The sequence below is a fragment of the Citrus clementina genome, unplaced genomic scaffold (assembly GCF_000493195.1).
Source record: "Citrus clementina cultivar Clemenules unplaced genomic scaffold, Citrus_clementina_v1.0 scaffold_9, whole genome shotgun sequence".
Classification (NCBI taxonomy): domain Eukaryota; kingdom Viridiplantae; phylum Streptophyta; class Magnoliopsida; order Sapindales; family Rutaceae; genus Citrus; species Citrus x clementina.
In genome coordinates this window covers 30,141,600-30,157,353 of record NW_006261964.1, presented here as the reverse complement: position 1 = coordinate 30,157,353, position 15,754 = coordinate 30,141,600, and the positions used below count along the sequence as shown (strand labels likewise).

The 15,754-nt window shown below is 33.3% G+C and overlaps 2 protein-coding genes across 6 annotated transcripts; both read left to right on the top strand.

Annotated features, from left to right (window-relative positions):
• The first annotated feature begins 876 nt into the window (after positions 1-876).
• On the top strand, positions 877-5,487 carry LOC18031314 (cyclic nucleotide-gated ion channel 1). 3 transcript variants are annotated; one of them, XR_002907113.1, is made up of 8 exons: positions 877-1,028; positions 1,121-1,571; positions 1,681-1,875; positions 1,973-2,253; positions 2,874-2,985; positions 3,093-3,329; positions 3,851-4,664; positions 4,915-5,487. XR_002907113.1 is itself a non-coding variant. In XM_024190675.1 (8 exons), coding segments are annotated over exons 1-7 (1,782 nt in total). In that variant the 5' UTR covers positions 877-1,026; the 3' UTR covers positions 4,355-4,369; positions 4,485-4,803. The 3 variants fall into 3 exon arrangements, 2 of the variants coding, with proteins under 2 accessions (XP_024046443.1, XP_006422136.1); XM_024190675.1 differs by lacking the exon at positions 4,915-5,487 and having other exon boundaries at positions 3,851-4,369; positions 4,485-4,803; XM_006422073.2 differs by lacking the exon at positions 4,915-5,487 and having other exon boundaries at positions 3,851-4,803.
• A 3,545-nt stretch (positions 5,488-9,032) lies between these two features.
• Positions 9,033-14,208, top strand: LOC18031505 (cyclic nucleotide-gated ion channel 1). Of its 3 annotated transcripts, XR_002905516.1 has the most exons (9): positions 9,033-9,049; positions 9,229-9,700; positions 9,797-10,006; positions 10,084-10,364; positions 11,269-11,385; positions 12,121-12,229; positions 12,621-12,854; positions 13,287-13,487; positions 13,691-13,783. XR_002905516.1 is itself a non-coding variant. In XM_024184661.1 (8 exons), coding segments are annotated over exons 1-8 (1,824 nt in total). In that variant the 5' UTR covers positions 9,033-9,047; the 3' UTR covers positions 14,090-14,208. The 3 variants fall into 3 exon arrangements, 2 of the variants coding, with proteins under 2 accessions (XP_024040429.1, XP_024040435.1); XM_024184661.1 differs by lacking the exon at positions 13,287-13,487 and having other exon boundaries at positions 13,691-14,208; XM_024184667.1 differs by lacking the exons at positions 9,033-9,049; positions 13,287-13,487 and having other exon boundaries at positions 9,463-9,538; positions 9,631-9,700; positions 13,691-14,208.
• Positions 14,209-15,754: the final 1,546 nt, after the last annotated feature.

The window sequence follows — 15,754 nt, the reverse complement described above, 5'->3', positions numbered from 1 at the left end:
AATTTATATAAAAAATTATGGCTCTATCATCACTTTTTAATTAAAAGGTGCAAGGCTACAACTGGTAACAATTGAACAAAAGAGACAAGAGCAAGGACACATTACCTACCGCAATCAAGACTTTCTAACAGAGACTCTATTGATCATATTGATTAATTTAAAATATTTGTTTGGATGAGTAGTTTCATGTCTATCCCTTAATCTGACTATAAAAAAAATAAGACCACTAAAATACAAATAATTAAGAAATATAATAATGACTAGGTTGTAATGTGGGTAATATTAAAAACAAGGGGGAAAAGTTAGTATTATACATGGAAAAGACTACAACATCCTTAATTAAAAAAATTATTCTGATTAATCACCCTAAAAAATATAAATTCTGTATACACAGATCCACGTTATTTATTTTTATTATTTTATGTTTTTATTCAATTAATACTATAATATACAACACATTAATTTATATAAAATAATTTTATGCCTTTATCATTATTCTATTTTAATTTTTGAATAACTTAGCAATAGCATGTTACATGCACCCCATAGTTTTCTACCTGAATTTATTGTATCCTTTAGGCAGAGGAGGCCAACTAATTAAGCTATGTTTTGTAGGTAAGAGTATTTACATAATTGCCTCCATACACTTGAGACAATCACGAATAATTTTACAATTAATAAGAGAATTTTTAGATATCAACTAATTCCGTCGATAAAATTTGTGTCAAAATAAGAGAATGAATTGTCAACTTGTAAAGGGTACTATCGTATTTTCCTTAAGCCCTCGGTTTAGCACTCACTGTTGGCTGTTGCTCGCCTTCCCATGGCCCATGGTTATATGCAGCAGATAAATAAGTAAATAACAAAATAACTCATTCGCAGTCAGGTTACCTAACTGAACTGTGTGAAGTCAACCCCGATACCTGCTCTCCAAATAATTAATTTTCCGATCATATTTCGAACGATACTGATCTTGGACGTTGCCTTTGGACCAACTTTTCTTTGGCCATATTACCACAACCATTCATGTAAGTAGCTAATTTAGTTTTTGCTTTGCCGTCTAATTTTCTTGAACTATTTTCTGCTGAACTAACGCCAGTGATTTATATCCTTTATTCAGGTCTCGGTACTCTTCTTTAAGTGCTGGTGAATTAGAAGTGAGGAGGGAAATAGTGGACCCACAGCAGCCTCATCCCTGGAAATTCATTTGGTTTATGCTGTGTGCTACTGCAGTGTCATTAGATTTTTGGTTCTTTTACATTCCTGTTGTAAATGATGATAGAAAGTGCATTAGCTTAGACACTAAGTTGGCAATTACAGCTTGTCTTCTCCGTTTCCTATTTGATTTCTTGTATTCAATCCCCATTGCTCTGCAAATGCTTACTGATCTTGTCTCTACTGACTATGTATCGTATGGAGAAAATGATTCGTATGTAACCCACACTCTTCGGATGATTGTTGATCTTGTCGGGGGAAATAATTCGCGACGAAATATTTCTCACATAAGGGTGTGCGAATATTTGTCCCCCTCCCTTCTAGTGGACCTTCTCGCCATTTTTCCCCTCCCACAGGTAATGGGAATTCTTTTTAAATCTAATTTAAAAGGATTGGGTATGCCTGTATGTACGTATATAATTAGTACAAACTCATGGACTCTTAAGTTTGTTGTTCTCTTTCCAGCTGGTGATTTTATTCATCATTCCGCAAATGAGAGGCTCGAAAATTTTGGATGCAATGGACTTGTTGAAATATTCTGTCTTTATCCAATTTGTGCCAAGGATTGTTAGAATTTACCCATGGAGTGTAGCCAAACTTGCTGAAGCTACATGGGTCATTGCTGCATTCAATCTTCTTCTTTACATGTTTGCAGGTCATGTAAGTTAAGTCCTTGTTTATGAGTTGATCAACGCATAGGTTTTTCTTTTTTAATGATTCATCCTTTGGATCAACTAATGACTAGATGGACTTTTAGGTATTTGGAGCCTTATGGTATTTTTCGGCCATAGAAAGAGAAACTGAATGTTGGAAGAAAGCTTGCATGAATGATACCGGTTGCAATCGTGGTTCTTTTGACTGTGATGACTGTATAGGGGACTACAAATTTCTAGATGGAGTCTGCCCAACGAAGATACGAAATACTTCGATCCATGATTTTGGAATATTCCAGGATGCGCTTCAGTCTGGTATAGTGGAGGTGACAGATTTTCCACAGAAGTTCTTACATTGTTTTCGATGGGGCCTGAGAAACCTGAGGTTTGTGTATAGAAGATACGTCTCTTGTTCCTGGGATTATTTTTTGGATGCGTATTATATGAGGTCTTCGACATTTTGACATACGAAGCTATATCTTATAACTTTTTTTTAAATTAAAAAAAAAAATCAGGGTTGTCGTCCCATTTTATGTCTACTGTGCATACATTAGTGTCATCCTCAGTGCACTCTTGAAGTGGCTTGTGGTTGTTTTTCAATGCTTCTTTACAGATGACTAATCACCCTATTTTTGGCCATCCCACTACAGTTGTAATCTCTTATGTCCGTATTGTTTCCTAGAGAGAGTGGAGGTTTTATCTGTTTTGTTAGTTTAGCTTATCTGGCGCTCTGTAGCGAAATATGGTAAATGACTTGCAAAGGTTCATATGGTTACAATTGTCAAATTCCTTGCTACCTATCTTGGGATAGATGAAATAGCTGTTAGGATCTTCTTAGTATTATTTCTGGTTCCTGCAAATTGAGTCATTGTTAATTGATGCATTAGCTGACACGCATTATTTATACTGAAAGTGTTAAGTGTCTACTATCATATGGAAGTTCCAACTTCTGAGATAAATTTCTGATGTACTGGAATTGAATTGAATATTTTTTTTTTTTTGCAGTTGTATTGGTCAGAACCTGCAAACAAGTAGCAATTCGTGGGAAAACTTCTTTGTTATTTTGGTTACCATCTGCGGTTTGTTGTTATTGCTTTTTCTCTTTGGAAATATGCAGGTTGGTATAGGATATTTGTTTCTGATTTTTACATTAATATTTATATGCTTAAACTGAAGAAGGATCCAAATTTGTAACTCCTATGAATTGTGCTTCCTTTTAATCAGATGTATCTGGAATCCAAAGCTTTGAAATCAAAGGAGATGAGTGTGAGGATGCAAGAGATTAATGAGTGGATGCCCATTGAAAAGCTCTCCCAGTCTGTTCAACAACAGCTTAAGATATACCAGCGATACGTATGGCGAAAACCCAATAATATTGATGTAGAGAGCACACTCAGTAGTCTTCCTAAAGAACTCATAAGAAATATAAAGCACGAACTTTGCTTAGAGCTGCTGAAGAGTGTGAGTCCTTTGTCTTTTTTATAACTGCTCACTTAAGTACCTGGTAGAAAGTTCAATCTTCCTGTTATTTTATTACATTTTGTTATCAATTTATGTAGTAAAAACAAACTAATAAACTACCAACATATAGGCGAACTTTGATGCCACTGCAAGGAATTTGTAATGTGTGGTAATAAGATACTATTGCATTTGATATCTTGTGTTTCATCTCCCTCAAAAAGGATTTGGACATACATTTTAATGGTACGATTGGTTTCCTTCTAATGCAGCAGTTAAACCTGATAATGTTAATTGGATTGAGCCATAAATGATAAGGGAAATCTTCAATACAGGAAAGGCTTGCCCCTTCGCTTTCTATAAATAACTCTGGATGGACTTTAGATGGTTTTAAAAATTGAACTTCATTTTTACTATTTAGCCAGCCAGATTAGTGGTAACTACGACTAATTATAATCTTTCATATCAATCCACTCTTGTATTTTTTTATATATACTTATCTCGCCTTTTTAATGTTTCTCCAGGTAGAAGAGTTTAAGAAGTTAAATGAAGCAATATTGGATGCACTCTGTGATTGTGTAAAGATGACTTTCTACTTTAAGCACACTCATATTAGCTTGGATGGAGATCCAATTTATGAAATGCTCTTTCTGGTGCGAGGCAAAATATGGATCTACAGTTCCAAGGAGAGAATCAATGGCTCTGCAAACACTGATTATTTTAGAGATAACAATAATATGACCAAAATGGATCATCTGGCAGATGGTGACTTTTGGGGAGAAGAACTTGTTGCTTGGGCTCTGTACAACCGCTCTTTGTCCAATATCCCTGTGTCAACTAGAACTGTTCAAACGCTTACAGATGTTGAAGGCTTTGTTCTCACTGCCGAAGACTTGAAAAGTGTATTCACTGAGCATGAGATTTCTGGCTCAACTAAATTGAATTTGAAACACTCAAATATACAGGCAGCTTGTGTCATACAATTAGCTTGGCGTCGCCATCGTACTAGAAGAAAGTCTTCCCTGTGAAATTGATTCTGGCTTGTAAATTCTTTGCTTCATTCAGTTATTAATAACTAGATTGTGTTTAGATAGTTTTAGATTGAATTGAAGCATTAAATTGTGGTGTTTTACTACCGAATGTTTTACGGGGTGTCAGGTTGCCTGAGAAGACATCACCAACAACTTCTAAGCAGCAAGGATAGCCTATACCCTTGGCTGAAGGAAAATGATTGTTTAGATCTTGTGGGTTTCGTCGGCTACCTGGTTTTGTAATAGAGCCCATATGTCTGGTACATATTATGGTTGTTCTATGTACAAATTATATTGCGTAAGCAAGGTAAATTCATAGGAGTGCACTCAAATTTGTTTTTGCAAGCGCTAGCTGCTGTTATTTGTTGTATTTTACGAAGGTCATTCAACAATCTCCATGTAATTTTTGTGCTTCATTTTCTTCTAGAACATGATTTTGACATGCATATCCTACTTCACAATTTATATTTATTTTTATATATATATAAAACCTGTATTTCTACTTTTTCATCTCAGATGCTGTGTTTGTTGATTAACTATTGAGATTCATTTGACAGTTTTGAACCAGCTTCTTTCTAAGAATATTTAGTGAGCCTGAGATACCAACCCATGGTGTCAGAATTCAAGGATAAAGTCGTCGCTGCTGATGTTTCGAGGATGGTTTTCCACTAAAGAGGAGCCAATAGTTTTACCCTGAGGAATTGGCCAGGCCGTGGAAGACCTTCATGTAATAATCTAACTTGCAGCTTTCATCTATGGGGCATTCCTCCAGAAGATGGTACCTAACATATCTGCCTGCCAATAAGAAAGATAGCAGCGGCCGTATAATTTTCTGGAAAAGAATCCATGCTGCTAATGGTTTGGTACCATCTTATTCTCTGCTTTTCGCTAGGTGGAGGTTTTTAAGACTTATCTTAGCAGTCTTTGGAAATGTAAATTTATGGGTCCTTAACAATCATATCTTTAGAAATAAATCCCAATTATCTTCTTATGTTAGCAATCCCTGCATTACATTGACCATTAGCCGCATGAGTTCTTTTCCAGAAAATTATACAGCCGCCAAGTTTTATATTGTTTACAAGGCAGCCAAGTTTTATGGATTTTTTACTCTGGCTTGTTGTTACCTGTCGTTTAAGGATCTTTTAGTACATGTACATTATTATTTATTTATGGTTTGAGTGTATCATTTTATTATTATCATTCATATATGTATGGTTTAGATGTATTTTTTTTTCCTTATCAAAGGGATTGTAAGAAAAAAAAACCAAGCTAAAGACAAGATGAGCAGAAATCTGAATCCGAAGAATGATAGGTGAAAGGTGAAAAGAAACCGACGCAAGTAGTGGTCAAGAGTTTATTGAGCATAAGAGGTCTGTAAATTAATTTGTATATGCAAATTTATATATTGCATACGATGAAAGAGATGTTGGTTGTATTGCTTATATGATTGCGAGCAGATGAAGAAATCTGAATTTTTTTTTCTGAAGTCTCCGATCTAATTTGGACCAAAGGGTGACGGGATTTATTGAAGGAGTCATCTCCTTTTGTTAAAAACTTAAAAATGAATTTGGAATCTCGGATGATGTGTTTCGGACTAATAAACTTCGTCAGTTTGAAATGGTTTTGAGGGGAAACTTATTAATTAATCAAATACTAATATATTGAATTATAATTTAGCAGGCTGACTTCAAGGAGCTTATTATTTAATTAAAATTTTATTTTATCTAGGGTTTATTGTGTTTACTGAATATATTTTGTTTTAAATAACTCATGATGACGGTATACTCTTGGGGGCCGTTTGTTTTTTTTTACTTAATAACTTAATTTTAATCAATTAAGTCATTAAATTTATTTATTTTTTCAAATTAATGAAAATTTTCAATCATTAAATCATTAAGTTAATAAGTTAATTTTTTTTAACTTTTTACTTAATCTAAAAAGTCTTAATGATATCATTAAAAAAATTCTCTAAAATATCTCTATCTAATTAATTAATTTTCATCATTACCTAAATAAAACTTAATAATTAGCATTATTATCCATCTCTATATAATTTGTGATAATATATAGTGGTAGACTATTATTATTTTATCTTTTTATTTTCTTCAAATTGGCATATTTATCTTCATATTTTTTTACAAAAATTTTCATATAAAAACATCAAAAACCATAATAAAATTAGTTAACATATATAACATAGAATATTAAAGAGTTGTGTTCAATTGAATATGATTTATGTTATGATAATTTATTATCTTATTTATATTCTTTGAGATGTTTATTATTTATTTAACGTTTATAATTTGTAAGGGCATAAATATAAAAATATTAGTTTTCAGATTTTTTAAATTTATTTACTTTTAACGATTCAGACAAAAAAAAAACAAACAAACAAACACACCATTCAAATTTAGACATTCAACTTTATTCAGAATTCAAACAAATTCATGTTTATTCAAATTTCAGATAAAAAAACAAACGTCACATTTTCTTTATTTCTTTTTCACTTCACTTAGGTCATATTTGTCTTTTTATCTGAAATTTTAATGAGTTTTATTTTTTTTGAAGTATGAATGGATTTGAATATGAATATATGAACGACATTTGTTTTTGTTTTTTTAATTTCTAAATATAAGTGGTATTTTGTTTGTTTTAATAAATAAAAATTATCTTAAATATAGTTAATTGACATTTATATGCTTGTAAATAAAAAAAAGAAGAGAATTAGATTTCATAGGCTGGGAGATAAGTATATTTTAGAATATAATATTTATTTCTTAATTAGACCTTTTTCCATTATGATAAAAGTTACAAAAATTTACTTTTTTATTCCGATATAAATTTTTGAAAATTATACATAAATTAAAAAATAGACAAAAAAAGACATTTAACAAATAAACCCTTGATCTTTCTTAGTGAAAGAATTAGTTAAGATTAAATTTTAAATTTTAATATTGACAATTATTTTTTATTTTATTTATAACTCAGTAAATTTTTTTTTTACCAAATTTAAAAGAATAAAAAAATAGAAGAGAATCCTAATCTATATTTATAATGATACATTTATGAACACATTTATCCTACTTATTTTTGACTCATAAATTTATGAACATGTCCGCTGAACTTTCGTGGACGGGTGGCTGCAATTTTGCTTTGGCGCACATAACGAATATTGACATCAATCGTTTAATAGACAAGACAAAAGAATAAAATTATTTAATAAGGTCCCACTCATAGTAATTGGAACCCGGTTTAATTTAATAAAAGACAAAATTAGGGGATTTAGTAAAAGACAAAAGGCCAAAAAAAAAAAAAAAAAAGGGGGGGGGGGGGGGGGGGGGTTTGGTGCTCCGTGCACCATCGTCGGAGCCCAGTACTCAATTCTAAAATCATAGATTCAAGGTAAGAATACCAATATTTAATTCACCTTAAAAAAAATAAAAATATTTAAAACTCTTTCATGTCTTCTTTTTTTTAAAATCTCCAAAAATATTCTCTATTTTTATTTTTTTAAATAATGTGAATATTTTCTTATAATTTCTTTTAGTGGGGTTGTGTTCATCAAATAATTAAAAAATAACTCGTTCAATTTTCAATAACGAAGATTTCACTGCTAAGTTAAAATTTTTTTAAAGAAAGATAGGATTAGGAATTTCTCTTAATTTGAACTCTTTTCAATTTTTACAAATCAGCTGTCATGTGCCTTTTAACTAATGATAGGATGTGGGGAAGATATAATTTTTTTAGTTAACTAACCATAACCTGAATTTTTGCTGATTATAGGATTAAATAGTGAGAGAGTCTTAATAAAAAAGATTGAACACTAACAATTAAATAATTTATTAAATAAAATATAGTTTCATTGTGTGAGCATCAGTTTTATTTTAGAAAAATGCTAAAGAAAGAGAAAGACGAGAAAAAGACGAAAGAAAATGTATTAAAAAAGAAGAGAGAGAAAGTAAGCTGGGTAGAGAGAAAATAAAATTATTTCTCTCGTCTTTCTCCCATTTTTCTCTCTATTTAGCATTGCTCTTTATTTTATTGAACTCTTGTCATTGCTAGGTGTAAGGACAAATAATGTAAAGAGACGCAAGACGACTAAGACCCCAATTTAATCAACTTACACGCTTACAATTTGGGGAAGTTACCTTTATTTTCAGGGGAAACCTGTGGTGCAACTGTGGTACCGTGCCACAGTTGCATCCAGCCGTTAGATGCCAATAGACCCATCAATCCAAATGCAACCAACGGCTGGATGCAACTGTGGCATAATACCACAATTGCACCGTAGCCTGATCCTTATTTTCGTTGTTTTGTGGGCAGAACCGTTGGATGTGGAGCGCGTCAATCCAAAGGTCCAAAACTGTTGATTGACTTTACATGCACTTGGTAAAATTAAGAAACTTGTTTTAAATTATTCATTTTTTTCCCCTCTCTCTTTACCGAATAGGGAATCAATGGTCAAAATGACCAATAACCTCATTATCACAACGTTGTTACATAAAAGTCCAAATATGTACATAACGTGACAAAACCAGAAAATTAAAAGAATAAAAAATTACAAGCAAATATCTTCTCGGTTATCTCTTAAACTAAATTTCTGCAAAAACTAACAGATCAAAATTTCTTTAATAATTACAGTTTCCTTCCAAAACCTGGATAGTTTCATCCGTGATATGGTCATGCAGTCATGTAATAATCAAATCCAATTTGGGATATTAAAAACTTTTGGAGCTCTTTTTAATGTAGTCTCTAATATTCAAGTCGCACTTTATTCATTACTTTTTTTAATGTATCGATGCGCATGGGCAGCATATATAGAATCTTGATCAGTTGTTCTTTAAACTATATTTCCTTGTCTTTGGTTTCAGGTCTCATGTACAGATAGTTGAACTGGAAGAATCTTCAACGACAGTGGGTAATGGGACTGCTTGTGTGTCGTCAGTCCCAAGAAACCCTCCGAGAAATTCATTTTCTGCACGAGGCCACCAGCTCATCAATAATCAAAATTATTGCCAAAAGTTGAAGAAAATTCTGAATCCAGGGGGGCCTCACTGGAATTGGTTTTTTCTGGGAGTCTATGTGCTATCAATCTCATTGGACTCATCATTCTTCTACATCCTTTCCATCGATGGTTGCAGCGAGTGCCTTGCTTTGGTCAAGAATCTGGCCTTTGCGTTGGTTGTTTTTCGCTCCCTCTTTGATATTTTTCATGTTATTTATGTTATTTTCGAATCAGATAATGCTGATGTTGATGTTCCGGGCAATAATAGTTGGGCAATCAATGCAAGGAAATATTTGCATTGCATTAACGCCATCCTCTCCATTTTGCCGATTCCTCTGGTAAATAATACATGGAATGATCAAATTAGTCCCGTTAATTTTGCTATATATTTAAGTAGCCATAATTAATGATTATTATACATGTTATTAACACAGGGGTTGCTTTTCGTTGTTGTTCCCAAAATGAGAGGCTTGGAATTTGAAGTTGCAATGAGCTGGTTGAAATATCTTGTTCTTGCCCAATATGTGCCTAGGACTATTCGTACCTATCAACTATTTAAAAGAGCTACAAACGGAGCAGGCGTATATGCTGTTACATTGGCCAATGCAGCTTTCAGTTTTCTTGTTTTCTTAATTGTTAGTCACGTAAGTTAAATCCCCTTTTCTTCCACGCATTTTTTTTTTCGATGAATAGTAAGTTTTCTATTATGTTGGTCCTTTAGGGCTTTGGAGCCTTGCGGTATTTTATTGCCATAGAAAGAGTGACTGTTTGCTGGAGGCAAGCCTGCAAAAGTTCTGGATGCATTCATGATTCCTTTCTCTGTGACCAATATCTCGGGGACCGAAGGATTCTAAATACCTTATGCCCTATAAAGATAAGAGATCCAACTGTTTTTAATTTTGGGATGTTCCACGATGCTCTTCAGACTGGCATTGTGGAGGTCACAACAAATTTTCATCAAAAGTTCTTGTACTGTTTCCAGTGGGGCATAAGGAGTCTCTGGTATGTGTATTGATTGTCACTATTTGTTATCAAAGACCATATCTTTATATTGTTAATTTTTATCACTAATGATCTATCAATAGTTGCATTGAGAAAGAAATTTGAGTTTTTTCAATTAATATTGACTAACAAATGAGAGTCACTTGAGCTTATAAGTAGACATGTTCTTCCATCTAGTAGGCTAATCTTTTAAGTTCAATACTTAAAATCTTAGGCTAAGTCTCCAATAAATAGTATTAGACCCAAAGCCTGATAGTCAGAATATAGTGTTGAATAAAATGGTTTGAGGGAGATAGGGGAAGGAATTGTTGTGTTCTATAATATTGACTAATAAATGAAAGTCTTTGGTTGTTATATATTAGAAATGTCCAATCCGGAATTTTAAAGTGTGGAAACGTCGTGAAAAATGAATAAACCATGCGGTTTAAGTTCTTTAAGTTTTAAGTCTTTAAAACCCCGTAGTTTTAAAGTTTTCCCAGACATTTCCTTTACTTTATTATCTTGGATCAGAAAACATATATATATATAGTAGTTTACTGGTTAGGGATTTTAAAGTGCGGGAAAGTCCGGGATAGCTTTAAAATCGCACGACTTTAAATGCTTACATTTTTAAGCCTTTAAAACTATGAGGTTTTAAAACTTTTCCGTACTTTAAAATTCCAGACTTGAACATATATATATATGGTGTAGGCGCCCTCATTTTTTTCAATGCGAACACTCTATTAAATTGTATGGTTTAATAAAATTATTTTTCAATCCACTATGTAGTTTAATAGCATGTCAGCACTAACTTTATTAATTAAACCACACAGTTTAACAATGTGTCTGTAGGAAAAAATTAAAAAAATGAGGGCACCCGCACTCGGCTTAGGGAACTTACCGGGTTCTTTTATCATGTTCACAGTGGCTCCGAAATCGTTTGGATCATCTTCATTGTCGAAAATCTTTGCAGTGAGCGTACAAGGCAGCTCCTCAGGATGATGTTTATGATGATTTCGATACGCAATTGTATAGATGCCAGGTTTGTGCAAATTTGGTTGCTGGATTTTGGTTGTTTGAACTCGAGTAATTTGGAAGTTATTTCACATGTAAATTAATAGAGTTCAAATTTTCTTCTGTCATAGTCTATACAACCGAATTTGCTTCCAAATATTCAGACAGAAAAATTTTCCCTCTTATGCTAACGGAACTTGATCTCCGTCCAACTTGTCAGCAAAAAGAAATTGAGTTAGGAAGGAAGTAACAAACAGCATAGATAAATAAATGTTTGCCCGTAATTTTGATTACTGTCGTAGTGCCATATTTACCAGTTACCACCCAACCAAAGGCGGACCTATATTGTCGTCTTGGGGACTACTCCAGGCTAAAACAAAGTTTAAGAAAAGATGAGGGTCCTAATTAAATTTGGCCAATTTATTTGAAAATTGTACGAATTGGCTCCTTTTAGTTTTATTTTATTTATTCTTAAATTTTGAAGTTTGTATTCTTTTCTTATTTTAGACTAAATTGAACCAAAATCCAGAATCAACTCATGAATAGCTCCTATAAGTGTCTTTATAAGATCTCTCATTTATTTGACCCTTTAAAGTTTGTAATTTTTACATTTTAAAAATTGAATTAAAATCCTGATCCTACTAAAGAACCAACCGATGAATAGATCCTTTGATATGCGCTAAAATCTTTCATTTATTCAAGCGTGTTGAAGTTAACTTTCGAGATTAATAGTTATATTTATTTGTTTATTTATTTTTTGTAGTTCTGCTAAAAATTGCGGAACAAGTGTCTATCTCTCGGAAAGCCTCTTTTCTCTTGTTATGACCATCACTGGAGTGGCTTTGATTTCCTCTCTTTTTGAAAATGTGAAGGTTGGTACAATTTTCGTTTTACTACTTTGACCTCAGATGTTATTATATGCTTGAGATGAAGCACCACTGCACCATATATTTGTCGATGTGTGTATATTATATCTTTACATATTGTGTAATTTTTTAGTTAAGCCATGTATAGGCATTACGTCTCTCCTGATTATAGATATTTTGGCTGTAAATCCTCCCTCTTTGGCCGAGATTTGGCATAAAAATAAAAAAGTGTTAGTCATAAACCGTGCCTATAACTAACACAAATTAGACAAACAACTTATAAATGTATAAATATTTCTTACTCAGTGCAAACATCTGCATTTTATATAAAATGTAACATAAATTTGACGCCGTATTAAGTTTGTCAAAGATCATGCTTTTTGTTTTTGCGGATCAGAAATTATTGCAGTATTATTATAAAGAGATATCAGCGAAGATGCAGATGCAAGAGATAGAGAAATGCAGGCTATTTCAGATGCTTTGTGACGATCTTCAACAGGAAGTAAGGAACTACCATCAAACAGTTAGGCAGGCAACTGAAGATTTCAATGTATACCAATTCTTTAATGAACTTCCAAGGGGCACCAACAGGAAATTTAAGCTACAACTCTGCTCACCGGTGCTCGAGAAAGTGAGTTCCCTCTGCTTAATTATGCATATAGTAGCATTTAGATAAATGCATTTGCAGTGATTAATTGATTGATTTTATTCTTTTTAACCCTCCTTGGGATGATCGAATTGATTTCTCATTATATTTACTTTCTGAGATTCTTTTACCATATTTGCATTCTACAGTATGTATGATTCTTGTCAATTTAGCTTGTCATGCATGGTAGTCTTAATTTCAACACATAATGGTACTGCTTGAGGGAAGAATCTCTGCGTGATTTTGGAGTTGCTGAGTACAATGACGGTCGGATTGGGATTTTCGGCATGTGAAGAGAGTTAGGCCGTGGTCCCAATTTATGGATTTGATGGTGGAGGCCGGCGGTGTTGGTGAGCTTTGATAGAGGTTACTAAGATATTTCTGACCATTTCGTTCTTTCTTTTTTTTTTTTTTTAGGACAAACAGGAGTGCGACATAAACGCACCATATCATGGTTCTGTTTTGACACCCCAGTTTCATTCCTTTGCTTTTTATTTAACTAAAACGCAAAGGCGTTAAAATGGCACCATGGGCTGCCTTTTTAAGTTGCCCTGTGGACTGAATATCATTACTCACGCAAACACTCTTACTCCACTCCACTCTCTTGTACTCCACCAGGTGAGCTCATCAACGACGTGGTGTCCGAATCTAACCTATCATATTTGCGCATCCTAGTAGCTTTCAGCTGATTAACCAAAATCAGTTGCTAATTTTCTAGTACTCTTTGTTTATTTGTTTGTTTGGCAGTCAAGGTGAAAGAGTTTTAAAAGTTCATTGAAGGAACATTCTGTGTGATTCTCTACTTTCTTGATGTGTCGTAGGTGTTTGATAGGATTGATGAACATTTCTTAAATGCAATGCTGGACCTTCTCAAGCTGGTGCCTTACACAGAGAGAAGCATCCTTGTTCACGAGGGCAGCGGAGTTGAAAAAATGTTCTTCATCGTTCGAGGCAAGATATGGAGCGAGCCTACTACCATACGTACGACAACTTTTTCCTTTAACGCCAGCAATGATGGCCACTTCTGTGGAGAAGAGCTTTTGCCAAGGGCTTCGGTTCTTCAGCTCGGAGGCCTTCCCATCTCAACTAGAACGGTCATTGCTCATACTCCAGTTGAAGCCTTCGTTATTGAAGCAGATGACTGGAAGCAGCTTGTCAATAGCTTCATGCTACCTGATGATCAGCTTCCTTACATCTTCAGGTTGACTCAGAAGATTTGACTAGGGCATGCAGCTAGTACTAAACGAGCTGCTTGGGCAAGGCTAAAAGGAAACCAGATTTTGAACATTAATTATTTTCAGAAACTCAGTGAAATTTTAATTGAGTTGGAATTGCATGATCTTGTCTTTGTTATCGGCCATCAAATTACTGATTATTGAGCAACAAAATTAAGGGCATCGGAAACACTTTTTCCGAAACAATAAATTTGGCCAAATATGGCAGATATTAGACTAATTATTGCTTTTCTGTCTATGCATAATTTCTATTAATGCTCTTTACTCGTTTATTGATCAGTTTTCCGACTTCCAGCATATACATATGTAACTCTAATTAAGATACGCTTCCAGGTGTTTGTAATGTAATAAGCAAGGGTTACGTTAGGTTAACTGGCTGAGAAAGTGACCTAAATAATAATTGAAAATGAAATTAAAAAACTATCTAGTGAATCATAAGGGTAATCTGCTGGCCTGTCTTTTTACAGTTATTTTACTTGTGGGGTTTAGTTGTCATTAAAAAAACTAATAAACCACAAGGCTACTAACTAAGGTTAAAGAGGAAAAGACCGAAGTACACTCAATTTATATAAGACCTAATGTAAAGGCAAACTCGAAACTATGAAAGCAAATTTTTTGGTTAAATAACAATTTTTTTTTTTAATTTTATTTATAACTTACTCACACTCACTCATTGAAGCTCAAGCCCAAGACCTAAATTTTAGGAAGGATGCTCTTTGTTATTGGAGCTAAACCTTGGCTTCAAAAATATTTTAAAATAATTCATTGCAATGACCTACGTTAATTTTAGTAACAAAAAAATTCATCCTAAATAAAATGATTCTCATTATATGCCATATGCTTAGTTAATCGTTTTCAGAAATTGTGAAATATCATTCAGCACAGCACATAAACATTATTTTCATAAAGTATAAAGCCATATTCTTATAATTTACTAGTTATGCTGATAATTTTTTTTAATATATCTCGAATCATGTGTAGGTTAGACGATAGATTTTTATTATCAATTTATTACATGAAATACTTTTTTCCCGATAATTAGGATTCAATTTTTGAGACGTCAACTTATTGACGTGTAATAGCCACTCGGCCAAAAGGCTAAGTGGTTATGGTTGGAGGGCAGCAATTTGAACCCTCACAAGCGTAATGTGGGAGTCTTTCTTTCCTTAATTATATTGTATAATTGAGTGAGGACATTTTCTTTCTTACCCAAGAGTGAGTGGAGTAGATATTTCTTGACCGAGTGGTTATGGTTGGAGGGCAGCAATTTGAACCCTCACAAGCGTAATGTGGGGGTCTTTCTTTCCTTAATTATATTGTATAATTGAGTGAGGACATTTTTCTTTCTTACCCAAGAGTGAGTGGAGTAGATATTTCTCAAATATTAGTGAGGGTTAAAATCTGGGCAAATCTCCATTAGCATTAATGTAAGCTGATCCCAGTAGTGAGTGGAGTAAACTTCTCTCGAATATTAGTGAGAGTTAAAATCTAGGTATAGCTCCATTAGCATTGATGTAAGTTGGTCCCACTAATAGTCTGATTTATAAATATCAGTTATACTCTCATGTAATATGAATTGTAGTTTAAGTAATAGTCTCATATAATTAAAAAAAAAATTGTTGTCGTGTAATGTGTGTTAAAGATATCACT